Source organism: Polyodon spathula, chromosome 14, assembly GCF_017654505.1.
Source record: "Polyodon spathula isolate WHYD16114869_AA chromosome 14, ASM1765450v1, whole genome shotgun sequence".
Classification (NCBI taxonomy): domain Eukaryota; kingdom Metazoa; phylum Chordata; class Actinopteri; order Acipenseriformes; family Polyodontidae; genus Polyodon; species Polyodon spathula.
In genome coordinates, this window is record NC_054547.1 from 16,112,249 (window position 1) to 16,126,398 (window position 14,150).

Here is a 14,150-nt window from a genome sequence, read left to right on the forward strand (position 1 = left end):
TTTAAATATTGTTTTATGGAAGCTATGCAAGCTTAAAGGTGTCCTTCAAAACTGATTTTAGTTAAGGGTGCAAAGAAACACATTGTTTTAAAAACAACAAATCCCTTTAAAACTTGAGGTATATTACAACTTTATTACTGTACACATCTGTAGTGATTAGTGAGGGGGGGTTCAAAATACATGAGGTTGTCACATTCTGTGCCATTTTTTAAACACTTGATGATGGGGGTTATTTCACAAAGTGAAAGGGTTGCGCAACATTCATTATATAATGTGTTACCCACTTTTTGGTAACAGCAGTGAAACATCTAAAAGAAAGGATTAGTATGTACACGTTTCCTGTAGCACTAAACACTGGAAGCAGTCACACTAAAGCTTGTAATAAAAACCTCCCTTAGATATCAATCTCTTTACCTTGCAGCAATACATTATTACACAATGCATGTAAAACGTAAACAGAGATTAAAAAGATTGTGGTAACAAAGAACCAAACCTGAAATAGAGGTATTTACACCTTGGAAGAAAAATACTTGTTTTTACAAGCTTTAAAAATGTAATTTACATTTTACTTGGTTGAGGATTTTTATTCAATCTGGCAAAATGCATTCTTACCTTAATGTATTCCCATTACCATTTTGTTACATAGTATACAAACTAATTTGAAAACAAGGCTTAAACTACTATTTATAAGGACACCGTCACTGTCTGAGGCGTTTAGGATATTAGTTAAGACATTCCATTTTTACAGAAGTTCCACATTAACGTATTCCATTGTGTTTAATATCAAAGTTAAAGGATAAAAATGGATGAACAAAACAGCACCCAGTGCCCCTTGTGTTTTTAGTATGGTCCATAGAGGCTTACAATGCATGCTGTTTTCACATCCATGTAGTTAAGATACACTGAAGCACCTGGAAGCTCCCAATAAGCTTTGCCACTAGAAAGGGCAGTCAGTCTGAAATGTTACAATGTAAGGTCCTACACAATGTATTAAGTGTCCAATCACAAAAGAGGCATTCAGGTTAAAGGTCAGGGAACCGACTAGGGTCCTCCTTAAAGTCACTGGGAATAGAGAAGATGGAGTCTTCAAACTCATCATAACGGAACTCCTGAAATGTCACAGTGGCTGTTATGGTAGGAAACACAGGGATATCTGGAAAACAAATGCTCAGTGTTAATATACATCATAATCAAACATACCATTACATATAGTGTTGTACAATACAAGCTTATATCTAAAGTTAGGAGGCTGTGTGGTCCAGTGGTTAAAGAAACAGGCTTGTAACCAGCAGGTCCCCGATTCAAATCCCAGCTCAGCCACTGACTCCTGTGTCTGAGCAAGTCACTTAACCTTTGTGCGTTCGGGTGAGACATTGTAAGCAACTGCAGCTGATGCATAGTTCACACACCCCTAGTCTCATATCTTGTAAAGCACTTTGTGATGCTGGTCCATTATGAAACACGCTATATAAAAATAAATATTATGTACGGCTGCCCTGACCTCAAGTGGAGTAAAAATCAGCTTGTATCTTGCAGCACCCTACACTAGTATATTCTTATAACATAGGCAAACCAGAATAATGAAATAGTACACATAACCAATGTGATGTAATTTCCATCTAATACAATGACATTTCAGATAGTCATATCACATCAATGCAGTGGCTCTCAAAAGTATTCACCCCCCTTGAACTTTTCCACATTTTATTGTGTTACAACATGGAATCAAAATGGATTTAATTAGGAGTTTTTGCCACTGATCAACACAAAAAAGTCCATAATGTCAAAGTGAAAAATAAAATCTACAAATTGTTCTAAATTAATTATAAATACAAAACAGAAAATAATTGATTGCATAAGTATTCACCCCCTTTGCTATGACACACCTAAATAAGCTCTGGTGCAACCAATTGCCTTCAGAATTCACATAATTAGTTGAATGGAGTCCACCTGTGTGCAATTAAGGTGTTTCACATGATTTCAAGTTAAATGCACCTGTCTCTGGGAGGTCCCACAGTTTGTTAGTACATGTGGGGTTGTTTTGGAATGAAAGCTTAGTTTCAGATTCTTGCATGTTGGATTAAGATTTGGTGCACTTGAAATTGTTCCTGTCAGATTGATTTTGAATAAAAGTTAAGCTTCAATTAAGGATTTTTGCTTTCTGTACTGCGTTTTAATTCTTTAATGAATCGGATAAAGCAAAGGCAGAACACTGCATACATGAGAAGAATAAGCACATGTAATTATAGTTTTATTCACAACCTCATCTCATTAAATTACTCTCAACTCTTTCATTTTCATTGTCCTTTTTCTATAACAAACCCCTTGATATAACGAACAAAAGGCTTGGAACCCAACATGTTCGTTATAGCGATGGTGTACTGTACTTTAATGTTCACTTATGGGGTAGCCTTTGAACTACTGTATAAAAACTTACACTAAAAACTTATTTCCTTATTTTCCACCTGAAAACAAATCCAACAATGTCTTTTTCGCAGCCATTTAGTCCTGCCTTTACACTCGCGCCGCGATATACACACATAATAATCAGGTACCAAAAAAGCCACCTACCTGGTTCATGGCGTGTTTAAAAGTACAGACTCGGGGCTTTCCAACAACGGAATCAGTGTGTGTATGTGGTGCAGCACACAGGAATATCCCCTAGAAAGTGTCCTGAGGGCATCAGGTAATTCTTAATAGTTAGTTCTGAGTTAAGCATTTGGTTAGGGTTAGGTTTTAGGGCAGGGGTTAAAGTTAGGGTTGGGGTTGGGTTAGGGTCAGGGTGGCTTTTTCTCGTAAAGTTGCCGAGCTCTGCAAGTGAAAGGCAGGAATAAATGGCAAATGCCCTTGAATCATCTGATGCCCTCAGGACACTTTCTAGCGGATATTCCTTTACGCTGCATATGTGGTACACCTGGCCAGAACTACGATCGCCTGAAGTTTTAAGCCCCTCATCATGTGACAGAGTTCACAGCTTAGGTTTAATTTTGAGACAAGCTCTGTCATTGTAGCAGCTATACTGAAAGAGGCGGTATCATTTGAAAGTTTAGAATCTCAATACCAGCAATAACCACTTAAGTATCACAGTGAAAGATAGGGAGCTAAAGAACTGCAGGCTTGGAGACAAGACAGCGTGAGAATGAGACACAGAGAGCTTTATCCACTGTGTTTGTGCCAGACAGGAACTGCTTTACATAGTGGCACAGAAAGTAATGGGGCAGGGCCTGAGCATGTCAAATTGTATGTAAAATCTCTTCAGTGTTCCATATTCTGTTTTGTTCAAAACAAAGTTGTGATTATGCTTGGTTGTTTTTCACCCTATTTGTTTGGTGTTAGGTTTGAGCCACACATAGCACTTTGAGTTTTGGCCAAAAAGCTCTATCTTGGTCTCATCTGACCACAAAACCTTTTCCCACATAGCAGCTGGGTCACTCTCATGCTTTCTGGCAAACGCCAGACGTGCTTTCAGATGGTACTTTTTGAGTAACGGCTTCTTTCTTGCCACCCTCCCATACAGGCCAGTGTTATGCAGAGCTCTTGATATGGTTGACTGGTGCACCATTACTCCACTACTTCAAAGTGATTGTTGGCCTCTCTGTGGCTTCTCTCAAAAGTCTCCTTCTTGTTTGAGCGCTGAGTTTTGAGGGATGGCCTTTTCTTGGCAGTGCCTGGGTGGTGTGATGCAGCTTCCACTTCCTGATTATTGATCCAACTGTGATCACTGGGATGTCCAAACACTTGGATATTATTTTGCACCCTTTCCCTAATCTATACATTTGTATTACTTTATCTCTAACTTCTGTAGAACGCTCTCTACCACATATACTATGACTGATCCTGTTGCAACTTATATAATATGAAAGGACATTTTGTGGCCTTTCATTTCATATGTTACATGCATGCAGTACAAACTATCCAGTAGTTAAACATACATAAATGAAAACAGTGACAAACAGGTGGAAATAGGGCTGAGTGTAAATAATTACTATTACAGTCCGATGTAGTTAGCTACTGCATTCACTGAGGTCTCCTCCCACTTACAGTTTTTTTTTTTATTTTCTGTAAATTTTCCTCTCTCAGTTTCTTGTGCTCTCCCTTTCCAAGTCGACAGACACACTCCCTAAAAATGCACCTTTAAAAGCAGTACCGACACTGCACTAATGCAAATAAAGAAACGATAGTATTGTATTACTTATTGATCGCATTGTCACAGCAATATTTTTATAAAAGCAAGCCAAGTCCAAACACAGAATATGTGTGCTATCCTGGGTTTCTCTAGCTACCGCATGCAGTATGTTAACAGTTGACGCCAGGAACCAACGAAGTACAAAAAAACCTGATAACATGCAAACTCAAACTGTGCAGCAAAATTGCTATACTTTAAATACCATGCGCAATTCATATTTTTTCCAGGATTAAAACACAGTATGCAGCTTATCTGGAGCGCTGACGATATATTAATATATGTATACATACCTTATAAAACAGAAGAAAAAAAAAAACAACACATCACTTACCAAGTTTTACTGGGAATCCTGGTGGGAGTTTCATTTGGACAAATTCTCTGAGTTTGTTAAAGTGCTTAAAAGGTGCAATAACCTCTAAAACATTTAGTAACCTACAGAGAATCAAAAAAACAAAAAAACAAACAAAAAAAAAAACAACGGTCAAATAAATAAGCATCACAAGAACATAAGACTAATTAAATACACGAAGGCCATTCAGCCCATCTAAATGCATCCATTTCACAGTAATTGATTGATCTCAGAACTTTGTCAAGCTGGATTCAAGTGATTCTTCCTCAACAACACGACTAGGTAGTCCATTATATACCCTCACCACTCTGTGTGAAGTGTCTCCTGTCTGTTCGAAGTCTATTTCCAACTGTGTTCCCTGGTCCTGGTTTCTGTACTGCGCTTAAAGTATTGGTTTGGGTAAAAAGTTACACAAGTGTGTTGCACTGTATAGATAACTCTTAGTCCATATTATATACGTGGAAGACGATACATGTTGTGTGATATCTTGTATAACTGCTTTTCATCTTCAGCTTTTCCTCTAAGTGTTAAGATGCAGCTCCCAAGAAACCCTTCTCACTTACGATTCAATGCTCAGAGGGAAATCCTGACTTGTTGCTACAGTTGCTTTAAAATTCTTCTTGCTCTCTTTACAAACAAGTTCTCTGCCAAGATGAGGGGCTCTACAGAAAAGGGTACACAATATATATATATATATATATATATATATATATATATATATATATATATATATATATATATATATATATATATATATAAAAAAACAACATACATTTCTGGGCACACCTGGAAGAAATAAACTCTTTTCTGTGTTTAAACACCATTTACTTACCAGGCGAAACTCCTCTATACTAATGGATTGATGCTACTTTCGAACAAATATTATCAAGCCCAATAGTTTTAATATCTATGATTTATATGTGTAAAGAAGGCAAGTCATAACACTAAGCAGCAGGTGACTCTTTGTGCTTGTTTTTTTCTCCTGTCAGTTTAACTGTTTTATTTCAGGCAGATTAATTAACAGTCACATCCTTTTAGCTCCTCTGCAACATGTCCTAGAAAAGCCATCATCAAAAAACTGATTTAAATAAAAGTCAACAATATCTAACAACAAGCACCAAAAATTAAATTAATAAAAACAGAAGCCCTCATTATAATATGTTATGCTATGCTTTAGAAACTAGCTGAAATATTATTTTATTACTTTATTTTTTGTTGTAGCTATTGTGGAAAACTCAAACAATATAATAAACTTGGTATTTTCAGCAGACTTAAGCAAGTTGGAAGCAAATATAACAACAATCTAACAAATCTTAGCAGGTTCTAATAAAGTAGAAACAGAAAAGGCACGCACTTTCCGTTTTCAGCAGAGATGTACTCCTCCCAGGAGATAGTGTTTGGAGTAGGTTGAGTGAGGGACTGTCGTCGGACAGGCTGCAAGACATAAAGCAAACCACAGCTCAGTGTGCTTCAATGAAAGTACTTTTGAAAGGAACAGGGTTGAATGATTTTTGCTACTTTTTAGTCTTCAGGACTACACTTTGCATCTCTAATAATCTTCCTTTTTCCTTTCTGTTCCTTAACTATTTATTTGTAAAGTATTTCTGCAGTTGCAAGTCTATAAAGGCTTACAAATCGGCAACTTTTCAATAATAGTGTCCTTAAAAAGAGAGTAAATGAAGCAAAAAAGTGTTTGTACAATTTTGAACACTAGGGGGCACCAATGTGCTACTGAATCAAAGCAAGGTAATAATCCACAGCCTTTCGGCACAGCTTTATTACCAAATTCCATTACACCTCATACTTTATGTAACAAAATGTGCCATTAAAGATTTATGAGAAATGGGGTTCTCAACCTTTTCAGTATTTAAACTCTCTAACTGTCACTGGGTATAACAATTACCCTTTAACTTGTATCTAGTGAGCCACATACCCAATGACAACATTCTATACCATGCTTTATGAATGAAAGTACTACCATTGATTACAATTACAATTTCAGAGTACTCGAATCAAACAATCCTCTACACACTGTACATAAACCTCCCAAACATTGCCTCAAGTCCTATTTTAAATGCCAAACACACCATCAAGTAAAATATTAAGTAATTCATGTTTGCCTTCTTGTGCAGTTAATTGTATATGGTCAAGCATTACTAAATAACGTAAAGTATTCAAATTCACGTATCCACACTTTAAATTAAATTGTAGAAAGAGATGCCTGTTTGAAATGTGTCTCAGGGGTCCTTTACTTTAGTGCAGTAGTTCCAACATACAAATAAAAATTGTACTAAACATAAACGGCCGTTCGGTTCAAAAGCTTACAGAACAATTTCACGTGAAAAAAGCCTTCCACCTATGGGAAGATTGGGGAATGGGGTCCAAGAGTCTGTGGTAACTGCAACTTTTTCTCTTTGAAAGTTTTGTATGAACAGCTGCAGCACAATTTTCTTTTAAGCTTTTCCAGCCTCGCTGTTATTGTTTTACGGGTCAGCACTGTATTAAGATAATCTTACATCGATTTCAAAACTGCTGCATTCACGATTCACACACACTGTCCTCATAGGGGATAACGTGATCACAACCTGTTCAGCCACATCTACAGCAAATGTTGTTAAGAATGTTTGCTTTTTACTGCCACCAGTAACTCCATCCACAATAATTCTGAATGTTTTCATTTCAAACTGTGAAACACTGAACTTGTGTTTTTGTGGTACGGCAATTTTGTTTGGCATAATTATTTACATTCCACGGTTTTCTCACCCGGTTCCTCAAAATACTTCCAAACGTGGCTTCCTTTGTTTAGAGATGCCATTTTAAATATAGAACCAACTCACAAAAAAACGCTTGTCATTAGCATTATTTAGCCCTGCCGTGGAATTGATACCATACCACGCCTACTATAGGCATAAACACACATAGTGCACCAATGAAGCACCAGATCGATTGAGAATAAAACCCACCCAGTTTCTGTTGTACCAATTAGAAAAACTACTTGGAGGCAACTGTCAAACCCCTTCCTTGTTATAATATCCGCCCTTAGTGTGGCACTAAAGCAGTCTCATATGCAGCAGAGTATCATTTGATAAATTACTAAAATTAATGCATAAAAAAATATGCGTTTGGTGACATTTGTCACATGAACGGTTATACGTCTAGCATATTATTAAAGGTTTTACCACTTCTTTAGAGTTTATACGTTTAAACGTTTAAACGTTTAAAATTCCCACCCCTACGGTACTGTATTGTGAATACCCTGTATTGGACATATTGGACATACTGCAAGTCATTTCTAACAATGTTATTTGTGGTTCTGACTTCCAAGATTGTACTTTGAAGACAGCACTTACTGGTATAGAATTTACAGCCACATAATTGCATCAGCAGAGTTTGACACTGCAGAGGGTGGCCTGGGTCTAGTGGATGGAGCTGCCAACAGTGCATTTCATTTTAGCAATGAAAGCGAACAGCAGCAGGATACAAAATGTGCAAAAAATCACCCCAGGCCGAAAATAGAGCATTACATAACGATGAACATGTTTCAGTTTGGTAAACTTACATTAAGAAGACAAAATAGTGCTAATCTAGTCTGCACAATGTTCGTCTTAGCACTGATAAGAGACCTACTATGTATAAAAGTGCCTGTACTTGGTTTCTAACAAAATAAGACATTTATTTATAGTGAATTCTGAACTGTACTGTTACAGTGTTCCCTGTTATAACACGCCTCGTTATTGTGCCGAATCGGTTATAACATGGTAAGGTCGTGGCTCCCATTTGCTTCATAATGCCACTACAGTAGCCTTTTTATACTCATTATAAGGCGGAACACAAGTAGCACAGTCTTGTAACTATGACTCCCCACTATAACGTTACAAAGGGTGAGCACTGTATGTGGAATTATTGTTTTGTAAGATGATATGTAGTATACACAAAAAAAATAAATAAAGCATACTCCTTTTATTGTGATATCGTAACAATATGTACCCAGGTGCTTGTGAGATATATTGGGGGTTCATTTATAGAGGTTGTATGCCTTTAAGAAGAAAGGCATGACGGGATATCAGCTGTTGTTAGCTGATATACAAATGCTTAAGTGCAGAGATGCTGGATTATTACACTGCGGTTTCATGCAACAGTTATGATGGTGAACAAACGTGTGTGAGTAATGTTGTGTTAAAATAAACAGTTGCATTCAAAAAATGTAGACTAGCAAAAAATGTCATGAAAACTTAACATAAGAAAACTATTTAAATGAAGCAATAAGCTCAATAATTAAGCTAAAAAGGAAGTGAAAAAGTTACCTTTTTTTTTTTGATGAACCCCAATAACCCTACGTTATCTTTCCCCAGTCAAATTGTAGAGTGACTGGTAATTTACCATAATAAAAAACAGTAATGAAAAAGAAAATGTAGAACACAAAAAAGCATAACCAGACATTGTCAACACATTGTTTAAAGTCTTTGTTGTATTATATATTTAAGGTAAGGCATGTTTATTTTTTCCGTTAAAACTGCTCCTGGCTATAATGTTCTGCCGCCCGGCTGAACAGAATTCCTGGGGAGAACCCTGAGATGACAACACAGTCGAGGTCGTACTGCTTATTATCCTCTAAAAGCACCCACGTGTGAACATTATAGCCTCTGGATGTTTTTTTGCAATGCAGTTTTATTAAATTATCCTTGCAAAAAAGCTATCGAAGGAATTTCTGTCAAAATGTACCACTGGATCAGCCCTGCATTACAATATCCTGACTTCCTCCACATTTTAGTAATTTACTGTAAATGTTTGAATAATTTCACCAACATTTAAACAGTTTCTTTTTTTTTTTTTTTTAAAAAAAGGACATATTCCGTTTAATATGTTATAGAAAAAATTGTTTATATGAACGTTAACACAGAGGGGTCTATTTTTAGTGGATGATCTTCACCTCGAGTCCATCTGGGGTTTTCCGCTATGGGTGATTTATTGAGCCATCTTTAAAAATCACTACATTAAAGAAAATGCAGCGTAATAAGGTCTGCAAAAAATCAGGTTTATTCATTTCAAAAGTATCCTGAATCTTCCTTTCCTATCCACTGTTGCCATGCATTTACACAGGACAGAGAATGAGTCTGAACATTAATGAGAAGATCTGCATTTTCTCTGCAGCAGTCCAATCATAAGTCTAATCATAACTGAGCAGAGGTGGGTCAAACAGTTAAACGTCTTGAGTAGGTTTAACCAATGGAAGAGTGAAAGATCTAACCCTTGTTATGCAGGTGTCCAATCATGAGTGAGCAGAGGCAGGACATACACCATTGAAGGTATTCCCCATTTTAGTTGAAGGTCTTGCAAGTTTAACCAATGGGAAAGTCAAAGATCTACCCTGGTTTTGCAGCTGTTCAATCATTAGTGAGCAGATGCTAGGATGCGCTGTGTAAGAATAGCTGAATTTTGCACGATATAGCAAATATTACAGACAGCGTTACTGACAATTACATTGAGAATTTTGAAGTAATATTCAGAATTGCTTTTTACAAATTAAAAAATAAATAAAAAAATCAAGACAATGGAGACATCGTAGTCGATTTGATTACGAATCAATTTTCAAGAACAACTTTGTCACAAAAATTGGAGATTATTTAAAAAAGGGAGCTATACACCACAAATACCCAAACTGACCCAGGATGGGAAGGGATATATTCTGTTTTTTTACCTTTGCAAGCAAGAACTGGCATTCAGAGGGCACGATGAAGGCACCAATTCCTCAAATAGAGGTAATTATGTGGAATTACTTTCTCTGATTTCTGACTACGACAGCATATTAAGCAATCTCTTAACTACAGCCACAGTATTCTCAGGTACAAAGTACGAAGCTGTAATGACAGATTAAACAACCCACGATGGAAACTCAGCTCAGCTGTCTTGTGTTATCAGGTATGTGAAAATGTGTGCATTTGCTAAAATAAAAATAATAATAAAAATGCTTTTAAAAAGACCATTCCCATTGGAGGGCTTTTTTAAATTTTTTTTTATTTTTTATAGTCTATTGATTTTTTAGTATTACTGGTACTATGCAGGACAGCCGCTATAAGATTGTTACCTTCATTAAAAATGTGCATCAATTAATCTACTGATTAATCAACTAATGCCCATTAATTAACCGATCAACATTTTTAATTGAGTGACTCAATATGATATAACTGAGGTATGTAGAAAGTGAATTAACAGACAGCATCTTCACAGCCAACTTCAAGAGGCAGTAATGTTTTTAAATCCTCTGTCCTATACTGCTGTTTTGTTTGTGTTATGACCAGCGGGATAGCATTGTGATTGCTAATGGGAAAGTATAAAGATATGCATTCAGCTGTAGCACCGGCAGTGTTTACACAGTAGGATGTGTACAGTATAAGGTTATTCATTTAAATATTTATTTATCATCTTTTCTATATACACACAAGTGTTTTACACACGCAGTCTCACTAGTGCATCATAAAAAAAATTCCCCTGTGAATAGTAAGCATTTAGGAAATTAAACAGAATCTTAACATCCTAAATCAAACCCTTCTTCTTTTTGTGTGGCCTCTTGTGCAAGGCCCTTGGGCCCTTAGCTGCAAACCTCTGAAGAACTGCACTGGAGGTAAAAACATTCTATTTAAATCATACCTCAAAATTCTGCTCAATTAGGTTTCCTCCTTTACTAAGACTTTCCATTATGGCCTTGTTTCTCAGAATGTCTTCTTCACTGAGGTGCTCTCTCCGCTTCCTCGATTCCAGTACTAAACCGTTCACAGAGTAGAAATCTGCTAAAAAATTCCCCACTCTTTCCTAAACACAAAGCAGAAGGAAAGGTCAGACTTACTGTATGCTGAACAAAATACAATTGGAGGAAAAGCACCAACAGGGACAAACAAGAGGTGGATTGGTAAGGTGACAGACAGACCTCTAGGTTACTGACTCAAATCCAGCCAAGGATGGTCATGCATGAGCAATAGTAACATTAGGTATTAGGATCCTTGGTAGAAAAATATTTCACTGACTAAGGAATCCAGACATGCTGCTTTCCGGAGAGGCCATGGTTAATTTTCATCACACGTTCTGCTATCCCTTGCTCACGTTCAGTAGCACAAGCCTCAGTCATGCACTGTATAGCAAGCCACTGTGTAGTACAGCGTGTTTTCAGTTTACCTTCTGGTATTAAGTGTCAGCTCTAAAACACAGTCAGATGTAATATTTACTTTATATTCTCCACTGGGTGGTGGAGTAGTATGTCACTCTCCAAAAAAACCTAAAATTAAATACAGTACAAGGGGTCATTACAACTGTTAGGGAGACCACAGTAAAATTAGTACTGGTGGTCCCAAGCCCAGTTCCTAACGGACAGGTCCGCATCACAATATTGGCACTTTGGTATGTAGTCGTTAGAGGCCTAAGGACTAAATGTGCATGGAGATTACGTGGTCATACCCTAAGAAGGCACTCAAGGACAGACTTCAAAACTGCAGCAGTCACTGTTTTTACCTACTGTGCTATAAAAAGTTTCACAAGTTGTTTACATTTGTTTTACTTGTCAATTGAATCGCTGACAAAAAATAAGCTGGAAAACAGGTTCTAAGAGAGCTCCTGTTTGTCCACATCAAGTAAAAACATCCAAGACATCGTGTACACAGACCGTTTTGTCTTCTCGGAAAAGCCAGCCAGTCTGGGCTCGGGAGAAGGTAATGGATTTAGTGGAAAGAGTTGCTGAATATATATCGCTGCTCATCAAAATATCCACCTCCTCCTCCGTCTCCATCTCAGACTCCTGGAATACAAAGTATTCAGTTTGTATGCAGGTTAAACACTAAATCACGGTTTTCCCCACAACTAAAAGATTCATGATTCTTATTACATATATCATTCCCTCATAATCCGACTGACTGATAAGCTGTATTTTTTTTAGATGACACAGTAGTGGTCTTACCTCATGATGGATTCGCTGGTAAACTTTCTGCTCGTTATCTAGAACTACAAAAGACTCTGACGGAATGGCATCCCCACTGAAAATGAAGCTGAGGTCGCCTCGTTGGCACTTCATGTCAGTAAAGTCAATAAGTGTTGTATCAAGCCTGTAAAAATATTGAAGGGGAGTGATTCAGTGTCAAACCGAATTGCTCGGTGTAAAAACATTGGCTCGGGTGCTCCTAGGGTGGGGGATGGGAAAAAGGCAGAGATTCCTTTTTATCATCGCGCAACAGCGAACCCTACTGTCCAGACACTGAGCAAAATGATTCCTTATTTATTGTGTAATAATAATTACATTAATTACTGATATTTAATGTTTACCGATTAAAGAACTGTTGCTGAACGATTACATCCCCTACGATTAGTCCAAATCCTGGGTGTTTCCCAGGGGCCGTATTCACAAAGCTGACTTAAGTCTAAGACCAAAAAAAGGGCTCAAGTCGTTTTTGCTGACTTTGTTATGACTGAGGCTTAAGTCCGTTTCACTGTTGCGGTAGTGAAAACAAAAATATCCCACTGGAGACACCCAACAATGTGCACCAGAACTTCCACCATTCTATACGCAAAATGAAAACATTCATTCTGCAGTGAATGTTTGTTGTCATGAATTAAAAGAAGTTTGATATTCTGTTGTAAAAGCAGCCAGCAATGGTCTTGAACAGTTTATGTTTATGAATATCAATCTATATCATCAAATAACTCATGGAGGTAAAGCTTTGCAAATAGAGCCCACTGTCTGTACGGAGTTATGTAGCTCTGATACAGGACACATTTTACCATTGCAGGCCTTCACAGATACCTAGCAGATGAAGATGTTATGGACGCTAGTTGCTAATATATATTCATTTTCAGATAACTTGAAACACAAAAGGCTGTGAACAATATAGAAAGAGAGAACAGTGTATGAACCTACCTGATGTTGATACCCTGTTTATATATTTTACATGCATCCGAAGGCAGAATACGGGAAAGTAAAGGCACTGAAACAGAACAAAACAAACCAACAACAACAAATCACGATTAAATAATATGAAGATGAACTACAGCTACTTCTCAACATGGCATTATTGTGTGGCTTTAGTGGCTGGAAAGAAAACCAACATAAGCCTTCTGCTTTTAAAATATTCATTCCAACTAACAAAGACCAGCATGAATCTTTTACTAGTCCTTTTAAAGATGGACTTGTTTAGTGAAGCAGTGATGGGGAGAACAGGGAATTGAAGTCCCTTTTTGTATTTGGATTTGACTTTGGAACTTGGAATATTACGCCAAGGCTTTAGAATGAGATTTTTTTTTTTTTTTTTTAATCTCCAGCTTTGAATATATTTTTATTTTAGGGTAAAACAAAACAAAAAAAAAGCTCCAAAAAAACTTGGTGCATGTGTGTAACTTTCTGGTAAGATTGTTGCTGGGCAGCATTGCAGAGATATATTAGTCTGAATAAGTCCAGGCTCCAAAACCAAACTTCACTACCTGATGCATTCCTTCTGGGAATCAAACTAACAAATCCAAGCAGTGTGCCTGTTCATACCCAACATGGATCATTAACCCAGCAAACTACAGGTTCATGAAGTTTTGTGAGTTTCCCTGATCTAAAAAAAACCTCTAGTCCTTTCCTTTTTTTTTATT

General features: G+C 37.0%; 1 protein-coding gene across 2 annotated transcripts in view; it reads right to left on the bottom strand.

The window, feature by feature from the left end:
• Positions 1–113: 113 nt before the first annotated feature.
• The window catches only part of LOC121326727 (ankyrin repeat domain-containing protein 13C), a 45,912-nt gene continuing 31,875 nt past the window's right edge, over positions 114–14,150 (bottom strand). For both annotated transcript variants that reach the window (XM_041270150.1, XM_041270149.1), the window contains exons 6-13: positions 13,435–13,501; positions 12,481–12,625; positions 12,190–12,321; positions 11,184–11,345; positions 5,890–5,969; positions 5,099–5,197; positions 4,518–4,618; positions 114–1,153 (exon numbers count right to left, since the gene is read on the bottom strand). In XM_041270150.1, coding sequence (XP_041126084.1) covers positions 1,023–1,153; positions 4,518–4,618; positions 5,099–5,197; positions 5,890–5,969; positions 11,184–11,345; positions 12,190–12,321; positions 12,481–12,625; positions 13,435–13,501 — 917 coding nt within the window. In that variant the 3' untranslated portion in view covers positions 114–1,022. The remainder of the gene's footprint in view (positions 1,154–4,517; positions 4,619–5,098; positions 5,198–5,889; positions 5,970–11,183; positions 11,346–12,189; positions 12,322–12,480; positions 12,626–13,434; positions 13,502–14,150) is intronic.